General features: G+C 44.3%; 1 protein-coding gene across 2 annotated transcripts in view; it reads right to left on the bottom strand.

Moving 5' to 3' along the window:
* The window catches only part of LOC310773613 (zinc finger protein GLI2-like), a 138,848-nt gene that overhangs the window by 41,451 nt on the left and 82,397 nt on the right, over nt 1-15,000 (bottom strand). For both annotated transcript variants that reach the window (XM_083633534.1, XM_083633535.1), the window contains exon 5: nt 11,258-11,437. In XM_083633534.1, coding sequence (XP_083489660.1) covers nt 11,258-11,437 — 180 coding nt within the window. The remainder of the gene's footprint in view (nt 1-11,257; nt 11,438-15,000) is intronic.

Genomic DNA, 15,000 nt, shown 5'->3' with positions numbered 1-15,000 from the left:
CATCACAATGGAGAGTGATGTCACACTGCGATTGACATCATCAGCAATGACACGAAGCTGAGTGACATCATCGACATGATGACCTCATCGTTGATGTCACGATAAACAAAACAAAAAAACATAATCAGAGCCACAAGTATCTCATAACATTAGGAGTGATGTCATATAGGGCTGTGAATCTTCACTGGCCTCACGATTCGATTCGATTACGATTCAGAGGGCTACGATTCGATTCGAGTACGATTATCGATGCATCTCGATGCATCTTAAATCGATGCATCACTTTTTTCCGCAATAGCCTACATGATTTATTTTTTCTCACTTTCTTTTTTCTCACTGTGTGGCTACTTTTAAAATAAAAGTGCATTTGGAATTGCATTGTATTATGATCCATAATTAAAATAAACAACTGCATGTACTTCCATTATACTGTATTTTATTTGATTATTAAAAATATATATATATATATATATATATATATATATATATATATATATATAATAATCGATTTTTGACATTTGTGAATCGATGCAGAATCGTGCACGTCCGCATCGCGATGCATCTTATAATCGATTATTTTTGACACCCCTAATGTCATATAGGTTCCGCACTAATTACATCATCAGGTGCCAGGATTTGACAGCTATAAATAGAGTCAGGTGGCAGATGTCTACCTCTGGGCTGTTTGTGGAGCGGAAATGGCATGAGAGGACAGGACAGAATGTAGGGAAACAGTGGACGGATAAATCCAGGAGGCGGTAATGCAACATAAAGGATGCCAACTGCCATAAAACACCACAGAAGAAGTCTACCTCTGGTTATGACTCGGCAAGCATGAGGATGGAAAGATAGAGAGGGCACTATCACAGTAGAGGGGGAGGGAGGAGGGGACGGAGGGAGCCCAACTATATCCAACTATCCTGGGCCAACGACCGCCAGCAACCACGAATCAGGCGATATACCTGAGGGCTTGTGTGCCCCTGCTGACCACCCGGGAGGGTGCCCCATAACCAAAGGGGCCTCACTGGTCGACCAAGGGGCGCTCGGGGCAGGTTCTAGGACCAGCTAAAAACAAGGGTGTAAATGACGTTTTTTCAGGTCAACTTGACATCTCGGGTGATGGAGACTTGTATTACACCAGGTCAGGTGAGCAGTATAGAGGATTTTTTGTTTATTATAAAAAATAAAAAATAAACGTTTGAAAGTTGGTCGCCATCCACTGTCTGTCTCTCTTTGCGTGCATGGAGCTCATTATTTGCATTAAAGCGTCATACTCATTTCACAAAATGCCATGTGACCAGGCTGTGATTGACATGTATAGTCTGCTGCCTGCCGTGTGTCTCTGTTGTCCCGAGTACCATGCGTGCCAGCATGTACTTGCGTTGCTATGTCAGTTTATTGTATGTCTATGCAACAATGGCAGAAACTCACATTTCCAGACATTCACTGCACTTGGCGAAGGCCATTTTTCTTATTCTATGTGTATATGTTTTTAACCTGATGAAGGTCGATAGACCGAAACGTTGTTGATTAAAGTTTGTTGCAAGTAATTGGCAGTGTGCGGGAATCCTCTTTGTTTTTCTCTTATTCTATGTGAAAACAGTGTTCAGATGCAGAGTGCCTTCGCTGGTCGCGCTCTGCACTTCTCCAGAGATGGGAAAAGTACACACATTCTTTACTTAAGTATAAGTACAGTTAATTGTATAAAAAAGACTGGTACAAGTAGAAGTACTGATTCAACTTGTTTACTCAAGTAAAAGGTAAAAAAGTACAGGCTCTGAAATGTAATAAAGTGTAAAAGTTAAAAAGTATTACCGCAGGCTGTTTCTGTACAAAGCTAACTAAAACTCATGTCATATCAATATAATTCGAAGACTATTAAACTTGAAAGATCCCATCCAAACATGTTAAATTAAGATGTATAAGGACGATACTTTGATTAATGATTTGTGTGATGTGGTTTTTCCACAAACATGTGCACGTAATGAGTGAAAGCGCAAGACGAGAGACATACAAAAATAGTTTTTGTCTGCCGTGCATTAGGCTATCTAGCCTAATGCCTAGTAACTAGCCTGTTTCAAAAATGTCAGGAGTAGAAAGTACAGATATTTGTGTTAAAATGTAGGGAGTAAAAAGTTGTCAGTAAAGTACAGACACCTGAAAATCTTACTCACAAACTATTTGTACTTAGTTACTTCCCATCTCTGTCAGAGGCTTCGCTGCTCGCTCTCTGCACCTCTCACAGCAGACATGCAGCAGTTTCTGCGAATAATTTAACAATGACATTTTGGCGAGACAAACCCCTACGTGCTTTGCGTTTGTTTTGGCCGCGGTGCCTGCACAGTGTAAGGCACGGCTGGAGAGTGAGTTATGACAGCTTTAGTGTGCCTGGCTGGCTATGGCCTGGCAGGCTTCGTGCTCTTGGCAGCCTGCCGCCCTCCTCAGCAGCGCTGAGTGGAGCCTTGGCCCCCGACACCACAACACAGCGGGCCCATTCACAGTGCTCCGCTCTGTCTGGAAGTGCTGCGGCTAAACCCACAGCACTCCACTCTGTCTGGAAGTGCTGCAGCTAAACCCACAGCACTCCGCTCTGTGTGGAAGTGCTGCAGCTAAACCCACAGTGCTCCACTCTGTGTGGAAGTGCTGCAGCTAAACCCACAGCACTCCGCTCTGTGTGGAAGTGCTGCAGCTAAACCCACAGCACTCCACTCTGTCTGGAAGTGCTGCGGCTAAACCCACAGCACTCCGCTCTGTGTGGAAGTGCTGCAGCTAAACCCACAACACTCCGCTCTGTGTGGAAGTGCTGCAGCTAAACCCACAACACTCCGCTCTGTGTGGAAGTGCTGCAGCTAAACCCACAACACTCCACTCTGTCTGGAAGTGCTGCAGCTAAACCCACAACACTCCGCTCTGTGTGGAAGTGCTGCAGCTAAACCAACAGCACTCCTCTCTGTCTGGAAGTGCTGCAGCTAAACCCACAGCACTCCGCTCTGTCTGGAAGTGCTGCGGCTAAACCCACAGCCCGCTGACCAGTATTTTGACCATGCATGTAGGCCATGGTAGGATGCAAACTTTTCCACTGACCACAATGCCTAGTGGATTGCAAAAAATCCACCAGATATTTACTGCACTACAAGCCAATTTCAGTTTTACACTATAAAGGGACTTAGGCACTTTGGTTGGTTGGCTGCAGAAGTTGCTGGCAGAGCAGACTTGAAACTATTCACACTGCAATTCAAATTTGATGTTTTCTAAACAGTAAAAATCTGCTTGGAATTGCATTTCTTCTACTCTAATCTGGACCACATCCCGAGGTCTACGACGCCTGCACCCTGCTTGTATCGAGCGCTCAAATTGTAGGCTAAAGTAAATCTGATGTCATTCAACTGAAGTTGTCATAATTCTGGTGCCATGGTGATAAAATAACATGGAGGACAGCGAGACATAACAAGAAAGCCGGCACCTTGATTGGTGTTTGGGGAGACGAAACCCAAAGGCACAAGCTGGAACCGAAATGTGTTGACAATTGGGAGAGGCCTACTGTACTGTAGGTACAAAAACACATGTGGGTTACATCTTAGATATGAAGTATGAACAGCAGAGAGAGAGAGAGAGAGAGAGAGAGAGAGAGAGAGAGAGAGACCTTTGACACCAGGCTATAGTGATCAGGCTGAGACTCAGTCAAACTTTGCTATGTTGAACACGGAATGTAAATGCGTCCGTTTTTGATTGATTGATTGATGATTTGACATCATAAGCTGACAGGCCATAGGACAGATCCTGTGTATGAAGCTCAATGCAAATTGCCTCTCACATGGGGGATGGCCGTGCAGAATACTATAATATTCCTAGATTGTGTGTTTTGAAATGTGTAATCTAGATCAAAAGCGAGAGAACGGGGCATAAGAGAAAATCAAGGAGAGAGGAACAGATGGAGAGACAAATGGACCGATGACTGTTTTAGACAAAAGCGTCTGGGCATCCAAGCCTCCTGCACACTGTAAACTGAAAGGACTCTACAGTATAGTACAGCCTCCTGCACACTGTAAACTGAAAGGACTCTACAGTATATTACAGCCTCCTGCACACTGTAAACTGAAAGGGCTCTACAGTATATTACAGCCTCCTCCTGCACACTGTAAACTGAAAGGACTCTGCAGTATATTACAGCCTCCTGCACACTGTAAACTGAAAGGACTCTACAGTATAGTACAGCCTCCTGCACACTGTAAACTGAAAGGACTCTGCAGTATATTACAGCCTCCTGCACACTGTAAACTGAAAGGACTCTACAGTATATTACAGCCTCCTCCTGCACACTGTAAACTGAAAGGACTCTGCAGTATATTACAGCCTCATGCACACTGTAAACTGAAAGGACTCTACAGTATAGTACAGCCTCCTGCACACTGTAAACTGAAAGGACTCTGCAGTATATTACAGCCTCATGCACACTGTAAACTGAAAGGACTCTGCAGTATATTACAGCCTCCTGCACACTGTAAACTGAAAGGACTCTACAGTATATTACAGCCTCATGCACACTGTAAACTGAAAGGACTCTACAGTATAGTACAGCCTCCTGCACACTGTAAACTGAAAGGACTCTACAGTATATTACAGCCTCCTCCTGCACACTGTAAACTGAAAGGACTCTGCAGTATATTACAGCCTCATGCACACTGTAAACTGAAAGGACTCTGCAGTATATTACAGCCTCCTCCACACTGTAAACTGAAAGGACTCTGCAGTATATTACAGCCTCCTGCACACTGTAAACTGAAAGGACTCTGCAGTATATTACAGCCTCATGCACACTGTAAACTGAAAGGACTCTACAGTATAGTACAGCCTCCTGCACACTGTAAACTGAAAGGACTCTACAGTATATTACAGCCTCCTGCACACTGTAAACTGAAAGGACTCTGCAGTATATTACAGCCTCCTGCACACTGTAAGCTGAAAGGACTCTACAGTATATTACAGCCTCCTGCACACTGTAAACTGAAAGGACTCTACAGTATATTACAGCCTCCTGCACACTGTAAGCCGAAAGGATTCTACAGTATATTACAGCCTCCTGCACACTGTAAACTGAAAGGACTCTACAGTATATTACAGCCTCCTGCACACTGTAAACTGAAAGGACTCTACAGTATATTACAGCCTCCTGCACACTGTAAGCTGAAAGGATTCTACAGTATATTACAGCCTCCTGCACACTGTAAACTGAAAGGACTCTACAGTATATTACAGCCTCCTGCACACTGTAAACTGAAAGGACTCTGCAGTATATTACAGCCTCCTGCACACTGTAAGCTGAAAGGACTCTACAGTATATTACAGCATCCTGCACACTGTAAACTGAAAGGACTCTACAGTATATTACAGCCTCCTGCACACTGTAAACTGAAAGGACTCTACAGTATAGTACAGCCTCCTGCACACTGTAAACTGAAAGGACTCTACAGTATATTACAGCCTCCTGCACACTGTAAACTGAAAGGACTCTACAGTATATTACAGCCTCCTGCACACTGTAAACTGAAAGGACTCTGCAGTATATTACAGCCTCCTGCACACTGTAAACTGAAAGGACTCTACAGTATATTACAGCCTCCTCCTGCACACTGTAAACTGAAAGAACTCTACAGTATATTACAGCCTCCTGCACACTGTAAACTGAAAGGACTCTACAGTATATTACAGCCTCCTCCTGCACACTGTAAACTGAAATGACTCTACAGTATAGTACAGCCTCCTGCACACTGTAAACTGAAAGGACTCTACAGTATATTACAGCCTCCTCCTGCACACTGTAAACTGAAAGGACTCTACAGTATAGTACAGCCTCCTGCACACTGTAAACTGAAAGGACTCTACAGTATAGTACAGCCTCCTGCACACTGTAAACTGAAAGGACTCTACAGTATATTACAGCCTCCTGCACACTGTAAACTGAAAGGACTCTACAGTATAGTACAGCCTCCTGCACACTGTAAACTGAAAGGACTCTACAGTATAGTACAGCCTCATGTACACTGTAAACTGAAAGGACTCTACAGTATAGTACAGCCTCATGTACACTGTAAACTGAAAGGACTCTACAGTATAGTACAGCGTAATGTACACTGTAAACTGAAAGGACTACAGTATAGTACAGCCTCCTGCACACTGTAAACTGAAAGGACTCTACAGTATAGTACAGCCTCCTGCACACTGTAAACTGAAAGGACTCTACAGTATATTACAGCCTCCTGCACACTGTAAACTGAAAGGACTCTACAGTATATTACAGCCTGTTTACCAGAATACAATGTCTGCATTGTACGTTTCTGCAATCCATGAATATGTAGAATATGAACATTTTGTTGCACATCACATTTCTAGATATGTGAATATTAACCTTATACACGTTATAGACTCTGCTATTGAAATAGTGCAGTGGCCAGTAAGGTGTTGTGGCCGGGGTGGATGGAGGGTGTAAAACACTGGAGGGCCGTGTTCGATCCCCAGTCATGGACACAGCTTTTCCAAAGTCTACATTCCAACTGTGAGTCACATTTTGTGTTTGTTATAAGCCTAACCTAAACCCTAACCCTAATACCTTAGCCAAGTTGTTTTACGTGCCTAAACATAATCAAGTTTTTATTTTATTTGCCTAAACATAACCAACATTGTTTTATTTGCATTTAATGTTGGAAAGGCAGTGAGGGTTTCAAGTTAACTGCCATTGTGTTTCAAATTTACATTGAGATTGTAGAAACATATTTTGCTGATGTTTTGTTTCAAATGTACATTGATTTCTACATATTCCTGCATGGTGTATGACACGCAACAGCAATTTTTGTGTATTAGTTTCAATTCAAAGATTACTTGTTCATTAATTTATGGAAGTTTTATGATTCTCGGATCTTAATTGAAACCTGTTAAAACCCCTTCTGTGTAGTTCGATGGGTGTCAATGGACTCTCATCTTCATTCATGAAAAGCGTCTTTTTTTGTACACATGCGTGTTTTTCCTCGTGATGGATGAGAGGAGTCCGCTTTGATATCTGATTACTGTGCGGGAATCAATTCCCCGGCCATTATCTGTCAGTGTGTTTTGTGACAGCCTCCTGAACGACTGTCAAGATGGCCGTGTAAACGTCCCGAGAAGAGACGCCCGGGTAATGAGCCGCGCTTATTCTTCACTCACAAGGGCCTTATCAGTTATTAGTGGGAGAAGGACATATGGTAAAAGCATATACAGGGACTAGAGATAGCTAGCTGAGCTTTGCTGTCCTGACCTGGGATGCTTCCTCAGAAGACTTGGAATAAACATCTTGAAGAGGACAAGGTAAAGGCTGCAGTGGCTGCTGGTACATCCCAAAACTCATCATGGGACAACAGCAGAATGTTCATCAGAACCTGACAACCAATCAGAGTTAGCCTAGTCTCACCAAAATGGCGGATTTGCTGTGCGCTGATGTTGCAATGGAACAACCTATTGACTGTCAGTTCTTAGAAATGGTCCCATTATCCGAGTTGGGAAGTAATTTGTCCGACTTCAGTTTGATCAAGAGCTTTCAAGTCGCAATGTGGAAACAACATGGATGCTACAAAGAAGATGTGTTGTATTTTATTGCTCACAGCGTTGAAAACAACACGTTGATAGCGGTTTACAGTTTTTTTGCGTGACAGCAAAGAGCAAAGGAAACGGTTGGAAACTTATTTTTCCAACACCTGGTGATGACCTGGTGATGTCATTTTGCATGACATCACTGCCCCTCAACTTAACTCAAAATAACTCTCAATAACTGGCAAACTAAATGAATGCCTGCAAAACTGTTTACAGTTTTCAGATATGTGTAAGATCATGTGCAAAATAAATCAGCATTGTTTTTTGGTGAAGTGTCCCTTTAATATTACAATTATTTGGCTATGGCTATTCGAGTATTAGTGCATCCCTAACTGGAAGTGTGACTTGAGCGGAGGAGCAGAGAGGGAGCCACAGCATCAGATGGCTTTAAGGTGGCACGTTCTATCACACAACCCCAGATAGACAAGCATGCTCCGCTCTCTGGTCTGCATCACGGGGAGATCCCCTCCACCATCACTCTCCCTCGCAGACATGGCTACCCTTTTAAGGTGTCAAGGGAAGCGCAGGATGAAAGTAGGCATTCATTACATTAAATATACCTGCGACCTAATGTACCCCCGCCACCGCCGCACACTGTAAATGTCAAGGCAGTACAATAAGTCCTTGTTGTTTATGGAAAAGTGCTGGCGGAGGCTGGAGAGGGTGAAATATTGTGGCCGACACCTGAAGGCTCTCGACCGTTTGAAGTTGTTTGACATGAAAAATGTATACAAGCCTAGTTTTTTCCCCCTCACACGCCTCGCCTCTGATCTCAGTTCCGTCGTCCACCTGATAGGAATTTCATTCTCCTTAACGAGCGTCAAACCGGATCAATGGACCGCAGGGTGGCCTAGTGGGTAGACAGGGTTCCTTCAACTGAATGATCTGGATTCAGACCCCCAAGCATCTTCTCTGCCTTTCAGTAAAACAAAATGATCTGTTACTGAGACGTCTGAGAGTTGTAAATTCTGTGGGACAAATGCAGTGGAACGGCCCTTTAAATTGGAATTATAACGAGGTTTTCGAGATGCAGTTATTTGACGTCACGTCAACATTGCAGGATACTACATTGTGAATCAGTGGTTCCCTCTCAGAAGACTGCTGGTTTTCTATCCTCCTAAATAGGTAGCATCACCTCACCTGATGTCCCAAGCCAGGGTTTTGGTGGCCCTAAACAAGAAATGTGTGGCCTCAATATACAAAAAAAACTGTGCATGTTATTAGGGGAGTGGAGGGTAAACACTTGTAACGCGCAGGTAACCACTTCTTTGAAATGAGGCAGATAGTTTACTCACCTATTTTCAGATCAACTGTATCAATCAATGAGGGGAAATAACAAGGTGGGTAAACTACTCACCTCGGATGGTTTACCCACCTCTGTATTTACCACTACGCCCCTGTGTGTAGAGGTCAAACCTGGCTAACCAAAATGCAATTCAGTTTTATCAGTATTATTCACTCAACCTGAGTATCAATGCTGTGTGGAATCATATTGTGCCCAGTAATCACTGTTAATAAACTGAAATGAGCAAACATTACTAGTGGGAACAGAAAATCACAAAAAAGGACAAAGCAAAAAACAAAACAAAAAAAAATCAAATATGTATTTCTTCATTATGGCGATCTCAAAATACAGTAAAAGTTTGATTTTCAAATTTTCTGCATGACCTTAAATGTACTGTATCAAAACACCTGTGTGGTAAATAGCTTGTACATTTGAGACGTTGGACAAAAAAAATGTCTCAGGCGTCTGTGTTTCTCTGCTGGTTTTTCCAAACTGAACGCTCTGAGATTCTAATTACGACCTGCTGGGAATGTCCCACTTCCGACTTTGAATGGATCGCAGCATGGATCCCGACCAGCTCCAGCGGTGCTGCTTTTGTAGCTGACCTATGACCTCCCTGTGGAGGGGGTGCATGCATAAGGCAAACATCCCTACGGGGATCAATAATGCATCACATTATTCTTCAACTCGTTCTCACTCCCAACTCGCAAAATACTGACGTTTGCTCTGTCAGCCCCTTGGCATCACTTTTAACGCACTGGGTACCACTTTTTCAATGTGCCGGGTAGATAGACTTCTACATGTATAGAACTCCCACAACATGCAGGGTAGATAGACTTCTATAGAACTCCCACAACATGCTGTGTAGTCCAATAGACTTCTATAGAACTCCCACAGCGTGCAGGGTAGTCCAATAGACTTCTATAGAACTCCCACAACGTGCAGGGTAGTCCAATAGACTTCTATAGAACTCCCACAACGTGCAGGGTAGTCCAATAGACTTCTATAGAACTCCCACAGCGTGCAGGGTAGTCCAATAGACTTCTATAGAACTCCCACAACGTGCAGGGTAGTCCAATAGACTTCTATAGAACTCCCACAACATGCAGGGTAGTCCAATAGACTTCTATAGACCTCCCACAACATGCAGGGTAGTCCAATAGACTTCTATAGACCTCCCACAACATGCAGGGTAGTCCAATAGACTTCTATAGACCTCCCACAACATGCAGGGTAGTCCAATAGACTTCTATAGACCTCCCACAACATGCAGGGTAGTCCAATAGACTTCTATAGACCTCCCACAACATGCAGGGTAGTCCAATAGACTTCTATAGAACTCCCACAACATGCAGGGTAGTCCAATAGACTTCTATAGACCTCCCACAACATGCAGGGTAGTCCAATAGACTTCTATAGACCTCCCACAACATGCAGGGTAGTCCAATAGACTTCTATAGACCTCCCACAACATGCAGGGTAGTCCAATAGACTTCTATAGACTTCCCACAACATGCAGGGTAGTCCAATATACTTCTATAGACCTCCCACAATGTGCAGCGTAGACCAATAGACTTCTATAGACCTCCCACAATGTGCAGGGTAGTCCAATAGACTTCTATAGAACTCCCACAACATGCAGGGTAGTCTAATAGACTTCTACAATGTGCAGGGTAGTCCAATAGACTTATATAGAACTCCAACAACGTGCAGGGTAGTCTAATAGACTTCTACAATGTGCAGGGTAGTCCAATAGACTTATATAGAACTCCCACAACATACAGGGTAGTCTAATAGACTTCTACAACGTGCAGGGTAGTCCAATAGACTTCTATAGACCTCCCACAAAGTCTGAAATAGACACCACGGGAGTGTGACACTGTAATAAAACGGTGGCCAGTAAGGACATTTTGGTCGGGGTGGAGGATGGGCGTATTCGTTTGCCTTCGATGCCGACGACCAGGGTTCGATCCCAGCGTTTTGAAAGTAGATTTCAACCATAACCTACATTTAAACTTTTTACGATCGTTTTTCTAATTTAACCGTGACCAAACCATTTCTCTAACCTTAACCGAGTTGTTTCAGTTGCCTAACCATTATACGTGACAGAAGTTGTTGGCTACGGTCTCGTTGGTGTTGAAAAAAGACAAAAAAAAAAAAGGTGTACCCAGTGTATTAACAAATAACGCCAAGGGGTCAAACATCAGTACTATGATGAGTTGGGACAACTGACAATGTGTTTTGTATTTTTCAACGCAGACCCACAAAACGTTTCACCTTTCAGTGGATGTTGTGATATAAAAGTGGCGTCCTTTCAGCACTCATGGTGCGTCTGGCCCCGGAGTTACTCACCGTCGATGGGCGTGATGTAGTCGGGCAGGTGGGCCCCAGCAGCCCCACCCCCCTGCATCAGCAGCTCGCCGTATGGGCTCCGGTGGCTCGCCATCAGGTGGTAATACTCTGCCGGACTTGCCCCGGGAGGGGGAGGATGGAGGCCGAATATCCCGCGCTCCTTCAAATGCTCATGGGCCACTGTGGAAGAGAGAGAGGAGAGGACAGAGAGAGGAGAGAGAGGAGAGGAGAGAGAGGAGAGGACAGAGAGGAGAGAGAGGAGAGGACAGAGAGAGGACAGAGAGAGGAGAGGGGAGAGTCAGAAATCCTGGTAAGCCTCTCCCATACCTGCCAACACTCCCGATTTTCACGGGAGTCTCCCTGTTTAATTTCTCACGGTGTGCTCCCGATTGGTCATTTGTCCCGCTAATCTGCTGATTTGATAGTGATATGAATCAAAGGACTGTAGTGGACTGAGTTTTAAAGCCAAAGTGAAGCTTCTGGTATCATATGAAACTAGACTAAACTCCTAGCTTGTCAGGAAGTGGGCTGAATAATGCTCCAAAGTTAGGCACAATTTTGGCAAGGGAAACCCCATTTTCAAAGGGGTCTCTTGACCTTTCACCTCAAGACATGTGAATGAAAAGTCTCCCCTTCACAGTTAAGCTAGCATTTTAATATGGTATCCTGAGCATCCTTCGAAATACCGATAGATTTGAAAATCTCTCTCTTTTTCACTTTTTTTTTAATGTTGGCAGGTATGGTCTCTGCTCAAGCTGCGGATCTGAACGGACCGAGGGGACCAGCGGAACGGGATCGTCCGTCCGGCAGAGACACTGAGGCAGACCTGAGGGGCGGTGAGGGTGCGGGGTAGTGATGTGCAACAGCCCGTGTATGTGCCCCCCCCTCCTCCTCTGAGAGAGGGAGAGACAGAGGGGAGAGAGAGAGAGGGAGAGACAGAGGGGAGAGAGAGAGAGAGAGAGAGAGAGAGAGGGAGTGGAGCCTCCGGTCTCTTCCACATTCCTGCATTTCCTTGGGCTCATAAACAAAGTAGTGGGACTAGTGACATTACTTATGTAATCCCCGAGGAGGAGGAGTTACAGATATTTGTGTTAAAATGTAGGGAGCAAAAGTAAAAAGTTTGTCAGAAAAATAAATACTCACTAAAGTAAAGATACCTGAAAATCCTACTGAAGTACATTAACAAAGAATTTGTACTTGGTTACTTCCCATCTCTGCTTACAGGAACTGCTCTGTAGATTATATTATGCCGAATTGAAGAGTGGCGCCTGGTAATCCATTTTATGTAGGCCTACCTCTGTATAAACAAGAAACGTTCAGTAGATGTTTTTCATATCGCTGCCTGCAAGGCACGTACAGTATCAGATGTGAAACGCAGATCAGAGCAAGCATTCCATCATGTTTTCCTCCTGGATGTTTTCTCTTCACCTCACATTTATTCAGAGAACACAGGGTTCATTTCCCTCATTTGAGGGTTTGACTGGTGTCTGCCGATGTTTTAATAACGTCAATTGGTTGCGCCTCCTCTTCACCAACTCCTAATATTAGTGGAGCCGGTGGAAGTTAGACCCCCTCTGGTCTGGAACACAGTGGTCAGAGTCTCTCTCTCTCCATGTGTTTCTCTCAACCTCTTTTCAGTCTACGTTATTGGCATGAATGAACAATATCGCCAATGGTTAAATACAAAGCAAACTCTCTCTCTCTCTCTCTCTCTCTCTCTCTCTCTCTCTCTCTCTCTCTCTCTCTCTCTCTCTCTCTCTCTCTCTCTCTCTCTCTCTCTCTCTCTCTCTCTCTCTCTCTCTCTCTCTCTCTCTCTCTCTCTCTCTCTCTCTCTCTCTCTCTCTCTCTGGACCCCTGGTCCTGCAGCAGCAGCGGTGTTAACATCTGCACCCAGTAAAGTGCTGTTAAAAGTGTCACGGGCAATAAGAGTGAGATATGAATTTGCTTTATGCCGGCTCTCCGCCTCTGGAATAGCTGTTTCTCTCCCTCTGGACCGGTTCGTCCCTCTTTTTTCTTTTCTTCTTTTTTTAGCTCTCCATCTGCTCCTGAAGACGTATGGGGGTCTGTCTCCCCTAGTTTGAGGGGGATTCAGGGTAGGGCTGGCTATCGTTTACAAAATTACAATCCCAGTACCGTTAATGTGATACCTACCGATATACCAATTGAGTACATCATTCCATTTTTTTGACCCTCGATTTAATACCCATCATGTGAATGGAAGCAGTTGTGTAAAATGCCATCTCCTTATTGAAATTATTTTTACATTTGTATATTTGATCAATAAGTTTACAAAACTGTACATGTATTATTTGGGCAGTATCATTTTAAACATCACAAGCAAACAACATTCTCAATCTAGTTCACTAGCCAGTCCTCTACAGTTCTTTTTAATGCAGTACTCAATTGATAGGATACGTTCCGATACTACTGGTACTGGACTGATCGATACCTCAGGACAGTATCGAGTCTCGGACCCAGCCCTAATTCGGGGCGATGTGGACGGATTCCCCTCCCTCGCTTGTCACCTCACCCTGGCCTAAGTGATCTTTCAGACGCAATTAGGGCGTACACCCCTAACAGAGAACAGACGTGCGCTTGTGTTGACTTCATACTCGCCCCCTCTCCCCTCTGTTCCCTCTGCGCTCTGTCGTTCCCTTACAGGATCACATGTCCACGTTGAAAACCTTTCTGAATGGCTGTGGACGAGGTAGATGAAGGCCAGGGCCTTCATGTGGAAACTGTGATGGAGAGCAGAGAGGGACGTCACGGCTCGCTGGAGTCATGTGGAGGCTGTGTTTTTGTAAGCCTCTAATCTGCTGGCAAGTGTCCAAGGGAAAAAAGAAGACTCAAGGATGTTGATTTAACGCAGTGCTTCTCAAACTGTTTTTCACCTCAAGGACCTCTAAACTGACATTGACGGTCCCCAAGTTGATAAGATTTTCTCAGAGGGTCCCCCCATTTGATATGATTTGAGCTTTTGTGATGACCCTCCCACTCTCCTGGCCCTGTCTTGAAGGAGCCTGGTGCTGGGGTCGTTAGGCTGATTGGGTGCCCCTGGGCCCGGTGCACTCATTGGGCTTAAAAAGGTCTTCAGACCATTCAGTCACTCTCCCTCCTCACCATTTGTTTAATGCAGTTTGTGTTGTTTATTTCCCTTAGTTTTAGTTAATAAATTACTGTTAGGAGAGTCATACACCAAAGTAAAAGTTAAAACCAAAAATTATTAGACAACAAACAAACAAACAAACAGAACAGAAGGTGCAAAGGTCTGAAGGTCTCCTTGAGCCCAATGAGTGCACCAGGCCCAGGTGCACCCAATCAGCCTAACGACCCCAACAGGCTCCTGCAAGAGAGGGCCAGGAGAGTGGGAGGGTCGTGACACTTGGATTTATTACAGAAAGTGTATGAAACCCATGACCAAAATAGTCATACATTCTGTCATTGTGTTACTTATGGTTGGAATTCTTGTGAAAATAAATTGCCCTTTGTGCTGGGGACCTGCTAGAACGCCCTTAAAGACCTCTGAGTGTCCCCAGACTCCACTTTGAGAACCATGCACTGATTTAGCATATCAAATCACATTGATAAAGCAGCAGCTAATTCCAAAACAAAACTGCAGGCTATGACAAAAACCTCTCTTAAATGTGGAGTGTTGACGGGAAAAAAGGTCACCTGGAACGCATAAAAGCCAGCGAGCGGCCGCGCTATTTCCACAAGGCCCCCGTCTTTCAACAGCCTATTTG

The sequence above is a fragment of the Poromitra crassiceps genome (genome assembly GCF_964638095.1).
Source record: "Poromitra crassiceps genome assembly, chromosome: 3".
NCBI classification, from domain to species: Eukaryota; Metazoa; Chordata; class Actinopteri; order Beryciformes; family Melamphaidae; genus Poromitra; species Poromitra crassiceps.
Note: the sequence above shows the minus strand (reverse complement) of the source record. Positions and strands in the feature narration are given on the sequence as shown.